Consider the following 17311-nt stretch of genomic DNA (forward strand, 5'->3'; position numbering starts at 1 on the left):
CTTGAATAATGAACCATCTCCGTGATGGCACAGAAAGTTCAATTTTGACACATAAACAGGTCATCTTACGTATAATAATTGAGGATAGTGGTGTTTTTTACTGCCCCTGGCCATCAGCCATACACAACAGATAGATGATAGTCTCTCCAAGTTTTTATGTACCAAATGCCACAGCCTACCATGGCAAAATCATCTTTGACAGTGCATAAATAAGAATAGGCCTTTTAAGATACACAGATTGCAAATGATCTGCATTCCTAGCTATTAAACACTGAAACTGGTACACTTAAAAGAAAAATAATATTTAAATACAGTGGCAAGAGAAAGGCCTGGCTTCATTGCTTCTGATCTCATTTGATTAATTTTAGATATAAGACATTGGATTACCCAATACATGTATACATGTCATTGCATTAGGTCAGGTGCAGAATGTGGTTAATGTTTTATTTTTAAAAATCAAAGGTTGGAAACACAATCCTGAGAAAAATAGATCTGACAGCAGTACATTTTCAGGGGCAACAATATTGGGATTGATTCTAATGAATGCAATGCAAAATTAAAGTAATTCCAAATTAACCTGTCTTTCTAAATGGAGGTTCAGGCATAAATATATTCAGATTTTTAAAGAATTAAGTGGAGGATTTTTAAAAAATTAATTTTATGGGAAGCGGGTGTTGCTGGCTAGGCCAGCATTTATTGCCATCCCTAACTGCCCTTGAAAAGATGGTGGTGAGCTGCCTTTTTGAACCACGGCAGTCCCTGTGGTTTAGGTACATCCACATTTCTGCTTGGGTGGGAGATCCAAGATTTTGACTCAATGACAGTGAAGGAACAACGATATATTTCCAAGTCAGGATGGTGAGTGGCTTGGAGGGGAACCTCCTGGTGGTGGCGTCCCCATGTATATGCTGCCCTTGTCCTTCTAGATGGTAGTGGTCGTGGGTTTGGAAGTTGCTGTCTAAGGAGCCTTGGTGAGTTTCTGCAGTGCATCTTGTAGGTGGTACACACAGCTACCACTGTTCGTCGGTGGTAGAGGTAGTGAATGTTTGTGGAAGGAATGCCAATCAAGTGAGCTGCTTTGTCCTGGATGGTGTCAAGCTGCACTCTTCCAGGCAAGTGGACAGCATTCCATCACACTCTTGACTTGTGGCTTGTAGATGGTGGGCAGGCTTTGGGGAGTCAGGAGGTGAGTTATTCGTCATATGATTCCTAGCCTCTGACCTGTTCTTGTAGCCACAGTATTTATATGGCTAGTCCAGTTCAGTTTCTGGTCAATGGTAACCCCCAGGATGTTGATATTGCGGGATTCAGCGATGTCAACGCCATTGAACGTCAAGGGGTGATAGTTAGATTCTCTTTTGTTGGAGATGGTTATTGCCTGGCATTTGTGTGGTGTGAATATTACTTGCCACTTGTCAGCCCAAGCCTGGATATTGTCCAAGTCTTGCTGTATTTGGACAGGGACTGCTTCAGTATCTGAAGAGTCGCGAAAGGTGCTGAACATTGCAATCATCAGTGAACATCCCCACTTCTGACCTTTTGATGGAAGGAAGATCATTGATGAAGCAGCTGAAGATGGGCTTAGGACACTAGTCTGAGAAACTCTTGCAGTGATGTCTTGGAACTGAGATGATGGACCTCCAACAACCACAAGCATCTTCCTTTGTGCTAGTTATGACTCCAACCAGCGGAGAGTTTTCCCTGATTCCTATTCACTCCAGTTTTGCTAGCGCTCCTCATCTCACCTCATCTCTGAAGTTCAGCTCTTTGGTCCATGTCTGAACCAAGGCTCTAATGAGGTCAGAAGCTGAGTGATCCTGGCGGAACCCAAACTGGGCACCAGTGAGCAGGTTATTGCTAAGCAAGTGCTGCTTGATAGCACCGTTGATGATTCCTTCCATCACTTTACTGATGATGGAGAGTAGGCTGAAGGGGCAGTAATTGGCTGGGTTGGATATGTCCAACCACAGGACATACATGGGCAATTTTCCACATTGCTGGGTAGATGCCAGTGTTGTGATTTTACAGGAACAGCTTGGCTAGGAGTGCGGCAAGGCCTGGAGTATGGCTTCAGTACTATTGCCAGAATATTGTCATTGCCCATAGTTTTTGCAGTATCCAGTGCTTTCAGCCATTTATTGATATCACATGGAGTGAATCAAATTGGCTGAAGACTGACATCTGTGATGCTGGGGACCTATGGAGGAAGCCAAGTTGGATCATCCACTTGGCACTTCTGGATGAAGATTGTTGCAAATGCTTCAGCTTTTGCACTTATGTGCTGGGCTCCTCCATCATTAAGGATGGGGATATTTATGAAGCCTCCTCCTCCAGTGAGTTGCTTAATTGTCCACCACCATTCATGGCTGGATGTGGCAAGGCTGTAGAACTTAGATCTGATCCATTGATTGTAGAATACGAACATAGGTACATATGAACATACAAACATACGAACTAGGACAGGAGTAGGCCACTCAGCCCCTTGAGCATGCGCTGCCATTCAATAAGATCATGGCTGATTTAGAACCATAAAACCATAGAAAAGTTACAGCACAAAAGGAGGACATTCAGCCCATCTTGTCCATGCCAGCCCGAGGACACCTAGGTGCCCTTTCTAATCCCACCTTCCTGCATTCGGCCCATAGCCCTGCAGCTTAAGAAACTTAAGGTGCAGATCCAGGTACTTTTTAAAAGAGTTTAGAGTTTCTGCCTCTACCACTAACTTGGGCAGTGAATTCCAGACACCCACTATCCTCTGCGTAACAAAGTTCTTCCTCATGTCCCCCCTATACCTTCTGCCACTTATCTTGAATCTATGTCCCCTGGTTCTCGAATTCTCCACCAAGGGAAACAATTTTATCCTGTCCACTCTATCTATTCCCCTCATAATTTTGTACACCTCAATCAAGTTACCTCTCAGCCTTCTTTGTTCTAAGGAAAATAACCCCAACCTATCCAACCTCTCCTCGTAGCTACACTTTTCTAACACTGGCAACATTCTTGTAAATCTCCTCTGCACTCTCTCCAGAGCTATTACGTCCTTCCTGTAATGTGGTGACCAGAACTGCATACAATACTCCAGTTGTGGTCTCACCAGTGTTTTATACAATTCCCACATTATATCCTTACTTTTATATTCTATACCTCTGCCAGTGAAGGAGATCATGCCATATGCCTTGTTTACAACCTTGTCTACTTGAACTGCTGCCTTCAGGGACCTGTGTACTAGTACGCCAAGATCTCTCACTTCATTTACCCCTCTTAGTATATTCCCATTTATTGTGTAATCCCTGTAACTGTTTGACCTCCCTAAATGTATGACCTCACACTTCTCTATTTTAAAATCTATCTAGCTCTGCCTTAAAAATATTCAAAGAATCTGCTTCTACCGTTTTTTGAGGAAGAGAGTTCGAAAGGTTCACAACCCTCTGAGAGAAAAAAATTCTCCTGATCTCTGTCCTAAATGAGCGACACTTTATTTTCAAACAGTGACCCCTGGTTCTAGATTTTCCCACAAGAGGAAATATCCTCTCCACAGTGGGGGATGCGCTAGGCCATGAAGTTACAGATTGTGATTGAGTACAATTCTGCTGCGGCTGATGCCCACAGCGCCTCATGGTTGACCAATCTTGAGTTGCTAGATCTGTTCAAAATCTATTACACTTAGCACCGTGACAATGCCATACAACACAATGGATGGTACCCTCAATGTGAAGATGGGTCTTCGTCTCCACAAGGACTGTGTGGTTGTCACTCCCACCAATACTGTCATGGGCAGATGCATCTGCAGCAGGCAGGTTGGCGAGGATTAGGTCAAGTATGTTTTCCCTCTTGTTGGTTCCCTCACCACCTGTCGCAGATCCACTCTAGTAGCTATGTCCTTTAGGGCTTGGCCAGCTCAGTCTGTAGGTGTGCTACCAAGCTGCTTTTAGTGATGGACACTAAGTACCTAAGCACCCTCAGTACTTCCTCCAAGTGGTGTTCAACATGGAGGAGTACTGATTCATCAGCTGAGGGGGGAGCAGTATATGGTTTCCTTTCCTTTGACCTGATACCATGAGACTCCCTCCCTACCATATACTCACTCCCTCCTGGCCCACCTCTGGGGGTGGTGTCTGGGACATGTAAGGTATGATTCCGTGAGTATGACTATGTCAGGCTGTTGCTTGACTAGTCTGTAAGACAGCTCTCCCAGTTTTGCACAAGACCCCAGGTGTTAGTAAGGAGGACTTTGCAGGGTCGACAGGGCTGGGTTTGTTGTTGTCGTTTTCAGTGCCTAGGATGGTGCCGGGTGGTCCGTTCAGTTTCATTCTTTTTTATTGACTTGTAGCTTGGCCATTTCAGAGTTAACCGCATTACTCCTAATTGCAAGTCGGGTGTGCATGGACTCAGTGGGCTGAATGGCCTCCTTCTGTGCCATAAATTACTCTATGACTCTATGTCTCCTTGTTCTCTGATGACAGGTTAAACTAAATATTGTAACCTTCCTTCATCTCAATCTTGATTTTAAAGATTTATTTCAAATCTTCTTTCAGTCTTCTCAGAATATTAAGAAATTTGGACAAGGAGGTGACAAGATCCAAGTTTTTTTAAACTATGAAAGAAGTTAATAGGACATATGTAAAGAAATACTTGGGTAAAAACTAGATTTCAGAATCTTATCAATCTTAAGAAGCAACTTTTTCATACTTAGAATCATTGATCTGTTGAATAAACTGCTACTCAGAATGGTAATAATGGATCAGTTGAACATTTAAAAAAGGAACTGAACAGATTTCTGATTCAATAGGAGTAGATTCATAGAGGATTATAGATTCATATCTGGAAAATTTGTGTCCTGGTGCATGAATCACAAAAGGCTAGCATGCAGGTACTGCAAGTAATTGGGAAAGCCAATGGAATGTAATCATTTATTGCAAGGGGAATTGAATACAAAAGCAGGGAGGTTTTGCTTCAGTTGTACAGGCCACTGGTGAGACTGCATCTGGAGTACTGTGTACAGTATTGGTCTCCTTAATTAAGGAAAGATGTAAATGTGTTAAAAGCAATTCGGAGAAGGTTTACTAGACTAACAACAGGAATGGGCGGGTTGTCTTATGAGAAAAGGTTGGACAGGTTTGGTTTGTATCCACTGGAGTTTAGAAGAATAAGAGGCGACTTGATTGAACATTTAAGATCCTGAGAGTTCTTGACTGAGTGGCTGTGGAGAGGATGTTTCCTCTTGTGGGAGAATATAGAACTAGGTGTCACTGTTTAAATTAAGGGGCCACTCACTTAAGGTAGAGATGAGATAAAATTTTTACTCAATCATGAGTCTTAGCAACTCTCTTCCTCAAATGGCAGTGGAAGCGGGGTCTTTGAATATTTTTAAGGCAGAGCCGGATAGATTCTTGATAACAAGGGGGTGAAAGGTCATTGGGGGTAGGCGGGAGGTTACAAACAGGTCAGCCATGATCTTATTAAATGGCAGGGCAGGTTTGAGGGGTCATATGACTTGTCATTTTTAGTTCCAAAACAGGACGTAGATGGCAGAGTAAAATGTTCAGCTTGCTTTTTTTTTGCTTTTCAGCCTGCATTTGTTTAACTTCTTCTCATTCCATTATAATGCTCACATTTAGTGTATTCTCACTCAATTATTAGTCAGAATTGTAAGTAAAACCTAATTCCAAAATGTATTTTTGTCTCTAATATTCCTTTGATTTTCATTTGTATGCTTCACAATCTGTTTCTTTTCCTCTCCTATTGCTCTTTTGACCTGGTGAGATGAATTAATGCATGCTAAATCCTTACACCCTTACTTTTCTTCCTCTTCACTTCCATATAGATCCTCACAATTGTTTCCCTATCTTTCTACTCATACCAGTTGACTGCTCACCTCCCTTGCTCCTCCCTCTTTTGTTTTCAGTGCCAGGTGGATCCTCATGCTTGCTTTTTCTCTCTAACTTTTCTCCCTCTTGTTCAGTGCCAGGTGGATTCTCATCTTTACTCCCGTCACTCAATCTCTCCCCACCTTTCTCTCTTTGAGTGCCAGGTGGATTCTCATCTTTACTCCCGTCACTCAATCTCTCCCCACCTTTCTCTCTTTGAGTGCCAGGTGGATTCTTATCTTTACTACCGCTGCCCAATCTCTCTCCCCCTTTCTTTTGTTCAGTGCCAGGTGAATTCTCATTTCATTACTTTCTCCACCCTCTCGCTCTTTCTCCCTTTCTCCTCTTCAGTGCCAGGTAGATTCTCATATCTTTACTTCCTCTCTCTCCTTTTCTCCTCTTCAGTGTCAGGTGGATTTTCATATCTTTACTTTCTCCCTCTCTCTCTCCTTTTCTCCTCTTCAGTGCCAGGTGGATTCTCATATCATTACTTCCTCTCTCTCCCTTTCTTCTCTTCAGTGCCAGGTGGATTCTCATATCTTTACTTTCTCCCTCCCTCTCTCTCCCTTTCTCCTCTTCAGTGCCAGGTGGGTTCTCATATCTTTACTTCCTCTATCTCCTTTTCTCCTCTTCAGTGCCAGGTGGATTCTCATATCATTACTTCCTCTCTCTCCTTTTCTCCTCTTCAGTGCCAGGTGGATTCTCATATCTTTACTTCCTCTCTCTCTCCTTTTCTCCTCTTCAGTGCCAGGTGGATTCTCATATCTTTACTTTCTCCCTCCCTCTCTCTCCCTTTCTCCTCTTCAGTGCCAGGTGGGTTCTCATATCTTTACTTTCTCCCCATCTCTGCTTCAGTGCCAGGTGGAGTTGTTGCTTTGCTGCCTCCAGCAGTGGGTGCTCTCCGCGCCTGCGCTTTCGCCCTGCCCGCCTCCCTCCCTCTCTCAGCTGAGAAAGGGCCTAGAGTCAGAGCTCTCTCTCTCTCCCTGGTAAGGAAATTCAACCTGAAATTTATTTGTCTCATTTTAGAAATGGGAAAAAAAAACAGGACAAATCTCCCCGCGCGGCCAGGCGCCCGAATTAAATAATAGAACAGACTTTGTTTCACACTTTTCTGACAGTTTCCTGCTTCCAGATGCACTGACTGTCAGATATTCTTTAGTTTTAATGACGTTCAATGCGGAATTGCTGTTGACTGGTTTACAAATGAAACTACTTCAACAATTCATCATCTGGAGGAGGGGATTTCGGGTTTTTGTGAGGGTAAAATAAAAATCTGTTAGGTGGAGAAGTGGAACATGCGCCGTTTTCGAGCAGTTCTTTTTTCCTCTGATTGTTTCGTTTTTTTTATTTTTTCAAAAGAAAACACATCCCCTCCATAACACCTCACATTGTATTTCTAATGCACTTACACATAAACAAGAAAAAGTCATCCGTTTTGCAGAATAACTGCGCGTGTGCACGGTGGTGCATTTGGAAATGTTACTTTGCAAGTATTTGTCATCTAAAGTTGCAGTCTTTTAGAATTCTGCTGCAGTTTTCCCCAATGTTTTCTCTAATCCAGAATAGTGCACTCAACATTGCTGTGCTGTAAATATACTGCGCTCCGCCATTTTGATAAATATTCCTCTTCTGTAAAGGTTTTCTTTAAAAATATTTCCCTATTTGTTCAATGTGTTTTTGCCTTTATAGAAAGTCAATCAAGACAAATTATAAAGTATTTTTTTGGCCAGGAGCGAAAGGACACAGCGTGCCTGTGAACTGTTTTGGCTGTGCTGTTGGGAGCAGGAGGAGGAGAAGCTGCTGCTGCTGTTGTGTTCAGCGGAGTTTCCACTTGTTCGCAGGTATTTGATGGAATTTCCCAGTTTGTCGCCCAGTTATTGCTGCTTTCATTTAACACATTGTCCCTGCTCTTTCCCTTTTGAAGTGGCGGTGGCTGTTTTTTGTTTGCTCCGTGCAGTTTCTTTCTGGAGCTCGCGTTTGCAAGCGTCTGACAAGATGTTTCATTCAATGACATTTTATACGCTTGCATGAAAGATGTTGCTGCATTTCGGACCCACCGTGTGTGGGAAGCAAGACATTTGTTGGAAAATGTTAACGATGTGTTTTTTTGGCTTTTTCCTCCCCGCAGTTTACTGAATACGGAAGTAAACATGTTGTAGAGGAACGGAAGCACTTTTACATATGTAGATTAAAGTTGAATTTATTTAGTTTTGCCACGACCTTGGAAAGGTTTTTTAATGCATTTTCAACTGAAGACACATTCAGCTTGGTTAAGTCATATTATATAAACTGATCGGATGAAGAAAATAAATCAGGGAAATGCAAATTGACGATGCTGTGAATATAACACTAACGGGAACTACTATTATTGAGCCAATGTTTAGCAGGTTGTATCCATCAAAATGTGTATAGTAATTGTTAATCGAGCTGATCTGAAAAGATGGCACAAAACGCAGCGTCACAATTACAGTAAAAGCTTCAGTGTGTGTGCAGTTTCATCGCACTGCACTGTGTAAAATTATCCAAGACATGTAAGCGAGTGTTTTTAAACTAGTCAGCTGGATTATTCGACATCTGACTGTCAGCCACTACTAAGTGAACAACTTCTTGTCACCAAATATTAACTTAACCTTGTTAGGCATATTGGGCTTGGCAGGAAATCTCAATGCATTAGGAACACGTGCTTAAGAGAAAAAAAATCAATGTTGAAATGCAATAATAAAAGATTTATGAAATGTTAATTAGTGAACACTGCTGAACTGATGTGTTTGAGACAAACCGGTGCTCTGAAAGGAAGTTAATTAACAATTTTAGGGTACTCAGTTGGCAAAAATACAATTTGATGATTTGTAATAATTAGTTATTGTTTGTTTTTTTTCCTTATATATCAGTGGTCCCTCTTGCTGTTGTCTCAAATTTCCCATTCAAATTAGATTAGTATTTAATAATATGGATGTCTTGGAGGCATGTCAGCCAACACATTGGTAGCTCCTTTTTAACGTTTGTGAAATGTCTTAAGTTTTGTTATAGAAAGCTAAGGAACTGAATGCTGCATCTGTGACTACGAACTGAACAATGCAATCAACTTTAATTAATTTGTTGAAGATAAACTGAACAATATCTAGCACCCATTTGATGTATAATTGAATGAACAGAAGGAAATTCTTTAACTTGATTCTCATAACAGTGTATTGTCCTCAAGAGGAGGGAGCAGGATGAATGTTGATGATATGCTGGAGGGGCCTGTAAGAAATCAAACTGCAGATGGAAGTTTACTGATAGAATCGAATGTCGTCTCGGCAGAAATGATGACAGAAATTGGCCAACCCCTCAACCTGTCAGGTGGGAGGAGATTTTTCTTACATATATCGTTCAGCTTCGAAAGGGTTAAACAAAACTTGCATAACGAATGCTGAAAAATTACTTTTTTTTAACATGTGTGGCTTAATATGTTGTGGAATATTACAAATGTATTTAACAACAGAAGCTCCTCCTTTCAGTGATTTGTTTGAAGTTCATGTTTCATTTGTAAACTTATTTGTTTAAAGATATAGTTGTAGATAGAAAGCTTTGAGAACTGTCACCAATAATTATTGACTTGAAAATATAATTCTTTCTCATGAAGTAAGTGACTTTTCATTTGAGTGCCACTGTTTCTGAATGGAATATATGGAAAAAAATACAAAAAACACAAAATCCTTCAAGCGTAATATAAATGAATTCATGAATTTGCTTTTCTCCAAGGTAAGTGCTTTTCAGCTTAGGTAGACCAAGCAACAAATGAAGTCTAGCTTCAAAGGCTATTAAAATGTGCATTTGGTAAAATATCTATAATAAATCACACAATGGGATAATACTGAATGGATTTGTTGATTTGAAATCAGATAAACCAAAGAAAATGAGGTACTTTTCATAGAAGTCAAAAGTCATTATTTTAACAAAAATGTGTGGGCAGTAATTATTGTTTTTACCAAACAGAATTAGCTAAATTAGCCATTTAATCAATAGTTTCAACTATAACCTACTAAGGAAGCGAATTGGCTGAGAAAGATCCTGTGCTGAATGAACTAATATGTTGCATAATGTATAACAGCCTCTTTCATTTTCATAGTATTAAAAATCTATGTTTGATATTCATAGATGTCTACTTTCTGTCCCATAGAAAAGCATTTTTTGCATCAATTAAAAAACTTAAGTGGATAAAAAATGGTATAATTCGGAGCTTGCACATATAATTTATGATTCTCAGGAATAAAAAGAAGGAAAACCCATTGCAATTATACTGATTGTGGGTTCAAGTTCCACTTCAGAGCCATGGGCACAAAATCGAGGCTGACACATGGTGCAGCATTGATACAAAACCACCTGCCCCCTTGGGTGGATGTAAAAAACTCCCATGGTACTATTTCGAAGAAGAACGAGCATGTTCTTCCCTATATCTGGCCAATGTTTATCCCTCAATCAACGTCACTGAAAACAGGTTATCTAGTCATTAGCATATCGCTGTTCACACGATGTTGCTTCATGCAGATTGACGTTTCCTGCATTACAACAGTGACTGCACTTCAGAAGTATTTCATTAATTGTAAAGTGGTCTGGGACAACCTGAGCTTGGGAAGGCAATATATGAATGCAGTTTTTGTTTCTTTTTCCATTTTAAGTATTTTGTTATTAACTGCTTTTTATGCTCAGCACCTCTGATTTGTATGTGGTAAAAATATCTATAAATGCATCCCACATTCAGCATGCAATTAGTATGCTGAGTGATATTTAAAATGCACATCATAATGTAGTTATAGGAAAACATTTAATGGGGTGCTATCCACTGAATTTATATACAAAGAATTGCAAAGAGTAATACCACTACATCTGTACTTTCTGTCTACTGCTTGCTGTTCTTATTCATAGCGTCACTTGATTAGAGGTTCATGTTTCAAGATTGAGGCAAATTTACACAAAGTATTTGCTGCCAGACAGCTTCTATGCAACAATGTTCAAGCAAAAATATGATAAGGAGCAACGTGTAAAACTAACAGTTTGCCACCATTGTAAACTCCAATTGACGGTACTGTTGTAAACTCCTAATTAACAACATTAGCTGCTGTAATTCGAGGTGTCAGACACCACCAATGTTCATGCTATTCAGAGTTGCATCCAAGAGCTGTTTGGTTTTAGCTGTAAACACCAGGAGGCACTGCTGTCAGAAGCAAAGCCTGTCAAAAGACATGGCCGGAACTGCCTGGCTGAAATGCTTTTCTACTCTGCTATTTCACTACTGCTTGACTATCTGTACTTTTTTCCAGACCATGGGGGAATGGTATTGTCACCGAAGAAAAGAGTCATAAAGATTAATATGCAAGCAACTTCCAAAATAAACCGACTCGTGGGTTACATTAAAACTGTACATATCACAGTTAGTACTAAGTCATAATTCAGTTGTGTACATTTTATCTTTCAAGCTTTGTTTCTTTCAAGACCTTTTAGATCTTTCAAGTCTAATAATTGGATGTCCTTAAGTCCAAAATCATTAGTGCCAACAAAGAGATGCTTGGATTTTCTGTCAGGAAACATCAGGATTGGTTTGATGAAAATGATCAGGGTATCTTCGAATTGATTGATCGCAAGCGCAAGACTTTCTGTGCTTGGCAGAATAACCCAAGCTCAAAGCAAAAAAAACTGGCTAATCAGCAAGTAAAGGCTGAGGTACAAAGGTGCATCCGTGACATGAGGAACATGTGGTGAGCAGACGAGGCAAAGGAAATTCAATATCTTGCTGACAGGAATGATATCTGTGGCTTCTTCCCTGCCACCAAGACCATTTATGGCCCATGTACTCAAGCACCAGCTCCTCTGAGGCCTAAGAATGGGGGAAGATCTGATCAAGGAAAGGGAAGCTGTCAACGCCCATTGGAGGGAGCATTTTGGAGACTTTTCAGTGAAGAATCAATTGTTGACGCGAGTGTTTTCAACTCCATCCCACAACACCCAGTTAGAGACGAGCTCGGAATTCTGGCAACACCCGTGGAGGTGATGAAAGACATCACACAAACGAAGAGCAACAAAGCGTCAGGAGGGGACCGAATCACCACTGAAATCTTTAATCACAGAGTAGAGGAGCTAACATTGCAGCTCCATGCCCTTACCCTACAGATCTGGAAAGAAGACAAAGTCCTGAATGATCTCAAGAATGCCACAATTGTGACCATCTTCAAGGAAAGGGACAAATCCAATTGTTTATAGAGGCATCTGCTTTCCATTGCAAGAAAGATCATCAAAGGAAACCTTCTGAATCAAATGCTTATACTTGCTGAAGACCTACTTCCCCAATCTCAAGGTGGGTTTAGACTATCATGAGGCATGACTGACAATTTTTACTGCTCGCCAACTACCAGAAAAATATTGTGCGCAACATCAACCTCTCTGCATTGCATTTTTTTCACTTGACTAAGCTCTTTGACTCTGTAAATCATGAGGTACTCTGGAAGACTCTGCTGAAGTATGCATGTCTTCCAAAATTTGTTACCATTTTTCACCTACTTCATGATGATATACAAACGGTGATCCTTAACAATGGACCCATTGCAGCCCCTTTTGAGTTTAAGGCAGGAATTGAGCAAGGTTGTGTGATTGCTCCAATTCTTTTTTTTACATCCCTTGCTGCCATGCTCCAACTGATCAGAGACAGACTCCCTGCTGGAGTGCGGGTTAGTTATCAAATGGACGGTAAACTATTTAATCACAAATGACTTCAATAAAAAATTGAGACCACCCAGAATTCAGTCATTGAGCTCCAATAAGCTGACAATGCTGCAGTCAGTGCCGTGTCAAAAATGGATCTCCAGAACATCATCATCAATTTTACCGAGGCAAATGCAAAGATGGGACTTAGACTCAATATGCACAAGACCAATGTCCTCCATCAGCGAGCTCCAAATACACAAGCCTTATCCCCATTGATTTGGCTTCATAATGAATGCCTGGAAAATGTAGAACACTTCCAGTACCTTGGAAATTTTCTTTCATAGAAGGCCGACATAGACAAAGAAATTTAGCCTTGCCTGAAATCTGCTCGTGCAACCTTTGGCCACCTGAGGAAGTGGGTGTTTGAAGATCATAACATTAGAACTGAAACCAAGCTTATGATCTCCCATGTGGTCGTGATCACTTCCTTAATGTATGGGGCTGAAACATGGACAACGTAAAGAGGCATCTTAAAGCTCTGGAGTCATACCATCAAAGCTGCCTGCGGAAGATCTTACATATTAAGTGGGAGGACAGATGTTCCTATGTCAGTGTCCTGTAACAAGCAGGCACCACAAACATCGAGACTCTGATCATCCGTCTTCAGCTTCGTTGAGTTGGTCAGATAATTCAGATGTCAGATACCAGGCTCCCAAAGCAGGTCATCTTCTCCCAGCTCAGTCACGGCAGATGCACCAGGGGAGGACAGAATAAGCACTTCAAGGATGTGCTGAAAGCCAACATGAAGAAATGCAACATTCACATAAACTGCTGGGAGACCATCATCTTGGACCAAGCCAGATGGCGGCAGAGTCTGTGGGAAGGATCCCAGCATTTTGAAACCCAATGACGACAAAATGAAGAGGAAAGGTGAGAGTGGCGAAAAGAACATTCCATGATCCGAGCTGATAATACACGACCAGACCTGCCATGTGACAGCAAATGTCCTACATGCCATAAAGCCTGCAGATCCCAAATCAGCCCCATCAGCCATCTTCAAACTCATGGAAAACAATCATCCTCCCTAGTGAGAGATAGCCAATAGTTCACTTTTAATGCAAAGTTTTAAAGGGCTAGTAGTGCATATTGAAACTTGGCATGCATTGAAATCCTTTACAGTGTAACATAAGCAAATCTGAGAACCCTTAAATGGTTGCATGCGAATCAGTTGAAAATTGATGCTCTCCGATAAGTTTGTTGTTCTGTGTTTATGGAAGAGCTCTGTTTAAGAACATATGAACAAGGAGCAGGAGTAAGCCATTCAGCCTCTTGAGCCTGCTCCACTATTTAATAAGATCATGGCTGATCTGGTAGTACCCTAAAATCTGCATCCCACCTCGCGCCGATAACCTATCAACCACTTGCTTACCAAGAATCTACCCCTTCTGCCTTAAAAATCGTCAAAGACGCTGATACATTTGTATCCAAGTAAAAGATTTCGGTGTAATAATTCTTAAACATATTGAAAAAATTGGAGTTAAATATCAGTAACAATGTAATTATACTCGTGTAATCATGATGTGTGAATAGAAAGACCCAAGGAAGGCCCAAGATGGCATGGATGTATAATGTCAGAACATGGACTAGCCTCTTTATGGGATAGGCAGTGAGGGCAGCAGCGTATAGAAAGCAGTGGAGAAAGATTGTTCATAGTGCAGCCAGCCCTCGGAATGAGAACGGATGAAAGACAAGATGGGAAAGGCATAGGGCCAAAAGAAGAATCTTCAGTAACACACAACGAGTCATTGGATAACCAAATAATGGGCTTGCTCTTGACTGAAAGCAGCACTGGCTGACATTCCATTCTTATGACTTTTTTTCTGCCCTGAGGAAGTACTTCATTTCTGCTTAGCATAGTCTCTGGTGGTCTGAATCAGATCAGGAACTGACATATTGGAACTGCAGAGTGATCCTGCAGCCTTTCTTCTTCCTTGAGCCATTTAAATGTCTCCTTGATTAGAAAGCTGTGTTTTAGATGACATTTTTCATATTTCCCACTTTGTACAGCTGTCAGAAGTAGTTTTATTTTATTTTGTAATGTGCAGTCCTCCTGAATGGTAACATTTTTGGTTCTTAAAAGAAGTAGTAAGTGAAGGAAGGTTTTTTTTGTCAAGTGCTGCCCCATCTTTCCCCTTTAAACATTCTAAGAATCATATACTTCTTATCTATTCTGTATTAGCAATTTGCTGCATTTTCTCCTCATAGACACCAATTATTTGCAGAATGCATTCCTTTTCTGGGTTGCCACTATAATACAGGTTATGTAATTGGCCTGTGTACCTCCTGAAGTGATCTCATTGATTTTAATGGCTGCTGATGCTTCACATAAGCTGAAGACACTGATCTGGAGTCACCTCAGCATCAGGAAAACACTAGCAGCTCAGGAATCATCAATAAAATGCGTACTTTTGCTTTGGTGATTTTTATAGCAGCACTGACCTAGCATAACAGTCTTTTAAAATCCGTCCTTACTTTACAAATGCATGTGTCAGTGATGTCAATGCATCAGTGTTGCCAGAGCATTATTTATGTACATTTTCCTGGCAGTAATCATTTTTCACATTTTGTAGTCTTGAGGATTGTTTTCTATGCTTTTCTATTGCTGTTTGTCATTGGACTCTGAATTTCCATTACAGATACTACTGTGGCTACTAACTTTTGCCATTGATCCATGATTATGCTTGATTAAGAAGTAAACCTTTCAGTCGTCCTTCAGCAACTTTTGAAACCATTGTGCATAGGGATATACAAAAATGGAAATATTCATATACATAGCAAGTCAGTTGGTATTTGAAAGAGAGAGTGCAGGTAGCTGGCGAAGGTGTTCTGATGATGGGTCCCACCCAGAATTCTAAGCATTCTCTCTCTTTCAAATGAAAACTGCCCACAATGAATTTCCAGTTGTTCCTGCTTTCATTTGATTTCCAGTATGATTTCCAGCAGTTTTTTTTTTTATCTCACTGTGTGGCTCCCTCAACAACAGCAGCAACAACAGCTTGTATTTTATGTAGTGTCTTTAACATGGTAAAACAGCCCAAGGATCATGATTAAGCAAAATTTGAAATAGAGCCACATAAGGAGATAATAGGGCAGAAAAGAGATAAATCCTAAGGAGCATCTTAAAGGAGGTAAGAAAGGTGGAATGGTTTAAGGAGAGAATTCAAGAGCTTTGGGCCTTGGCAGCTGAAGGGACAGCCACCAATGGTGGATCTGCTCAAGAGGCCAGAATTAGAGGAGCATAGAAACCTGAGGGACTGGAGGAATCACGGAGATGGGGAGGGGCGAGCTCACCGAGATGGGGAGGGGTGAGCTGATGGGGAGGGGGCGAGCTCACTGAGACGGGGAGGGGGCAAACTCACTGAGACGGGGGGGGGGGGGTTGCGAGCTCACTGAGTTGGGGAGGGGCGAGCTCACTGAGACGGGGAGAGGGCAAGCTCACTGAGACGGGGAGGGGACAAGCTCACGGAGATGGGGAGGGTGGGGGGGTGCGAGCTCACGGAGATGGGGAGGAGGCAAGCTCACTGAAACGGGGAGGAGGCGAGCTCACTGAGATGGGAAGGAGGCGAGCTCACTGAGACGGGGAGGAGGCGAGCTCACGAAGAAGCAGAGGGGGATGCGAGCTCACGGAGACGGGTGGTGGGGTCGTGCTCACAGAGACGGGTTGGGGTTGTGCTCACGGAGACTGGGGGGGGCGGGCGAGCTCACGGAGATGGGGAAGGGGGGCGAGCTCACAGAGACGGGGGGGTTGGGGTGGTGCTCACGGAGACGGGTTGTGGTGGTGCTCACGGAGACTGGGGGCGGGGGCAGGTGAGCTCACGGAGATGGGGAAGGGGGGCGAGCTCACAGAGACGGGGGGGTTGGGGTGGTGCTCACGGAGACGGGTTGTGGTGGTGCTCACGGAGACTGGGGGCGGGGGCAGGTGAGCTCACGGAGACGGGGGGTTGGGGGGCTGAGCTTATACATTGGAAAACATGGATGAGAACTTTAAAATCAAGTTGATGCTCGATCTGGCGCTAACGTGGGTCAGTGAGCTGGGATGATGGGTGAACGAGGCTTGTTGTGAGTTAGCACAAGGCAGCAGAGTTCCACCTAATCTCAAGTTTGTGGAGGTTAGAATTTGGGAAGCTAGCCAGGTGTGTATTGGAATGGAAAAGTCTAGAGGTAACAAAGACTTGGATAAGGGTTTCAGCAGTAGGTGAGTTGAGGCAGGACGGCGTCAGGTGATGTTACAGAGGTGAAAATAGGCCGTCTTAGTGATAGTGAGAGTAACATAGGGACATCGGACATAGATACATAGGACTTAGGAGCAGGAGTACGCCATTCGGCCCTTTGAACCTGCTCCGCCGTTCTGTAAGATCGTGGCTGATCTGATCGTGGTCTCAATTCCACTTTCCTGTCTACCCTCCAATAACTCTTGACTCCCATGTCTGTCAAAAATCTGTCCAACTCTGCCTTGAGTAAATTCAATGACCCAGCCTTCACTGCTGTCTGGGGAAGAGAATTCCATGTACTGACAACCTACTAAGAGAAAAAAATTCTCTTCATCTCCAACTTAAATGGGAGAGCTCTTATTCTGAAAAAGTGTCCCCTAGTTCTCGTTTCCCCACGAGTGGAAACATCCTCTTGGTATCTACCCTGTTAAGTCCCCTCAGGATCTTATATGTTTCAATAAGATCACCTCTCATTCTTCTAAAGTCCAATAG

General features: G+C 42.1%; 1 protein-coding gene across 2 annotated transcripts in view; it reads left to right on the top strand.

Annotated features, from left to right (window-relative positions):
- Positions 1-6816: 6816 nt before the first annotated feature.
- Positions 6817-17311, top strand: part of LOC121278880 (lethal(3)malignant brain tumor-like protein 4) — a 385309-nt gene continuing 374814 nt past the window's right edge. Inside the window, exons 1-3 of one of the 2 annotated variants that reach the window (XM_041189341.1) lie at positions 6817-6853; positions 7598-7708; positions 9055-9209. In XM_041189341.1, the coding sequence (XP_041045275.1) occupies positions 9083-9209 (127 nt within the window). In that variant the 5' untranslated portion in view covers positions 6817-6853; positions 7598-7708; positions 9055-9082. Of the gene's footprint in view, positions 6854-7584; positions 7709-9054; positions 9210-17311 lie in introns of those variants that run through there. The other variant, XM_041189342.1, reaches the window with a different exon arrangement.

This window comes from Carcharodon carcharias, chromosome 6 (genome assembly GCF_017639515.1).
Source record: "Carcharodon carcharias isolate sCarCar2 chromosome 6, sCarCar2.pri, whole genome shotgun sequence".
Lineage (NCBI taxonomy): Eukaryota > Metazoa > Chordata > Chondrichthyes > Lamniformes > Lamnidae > Carcharodon > Carcharodon carcharias.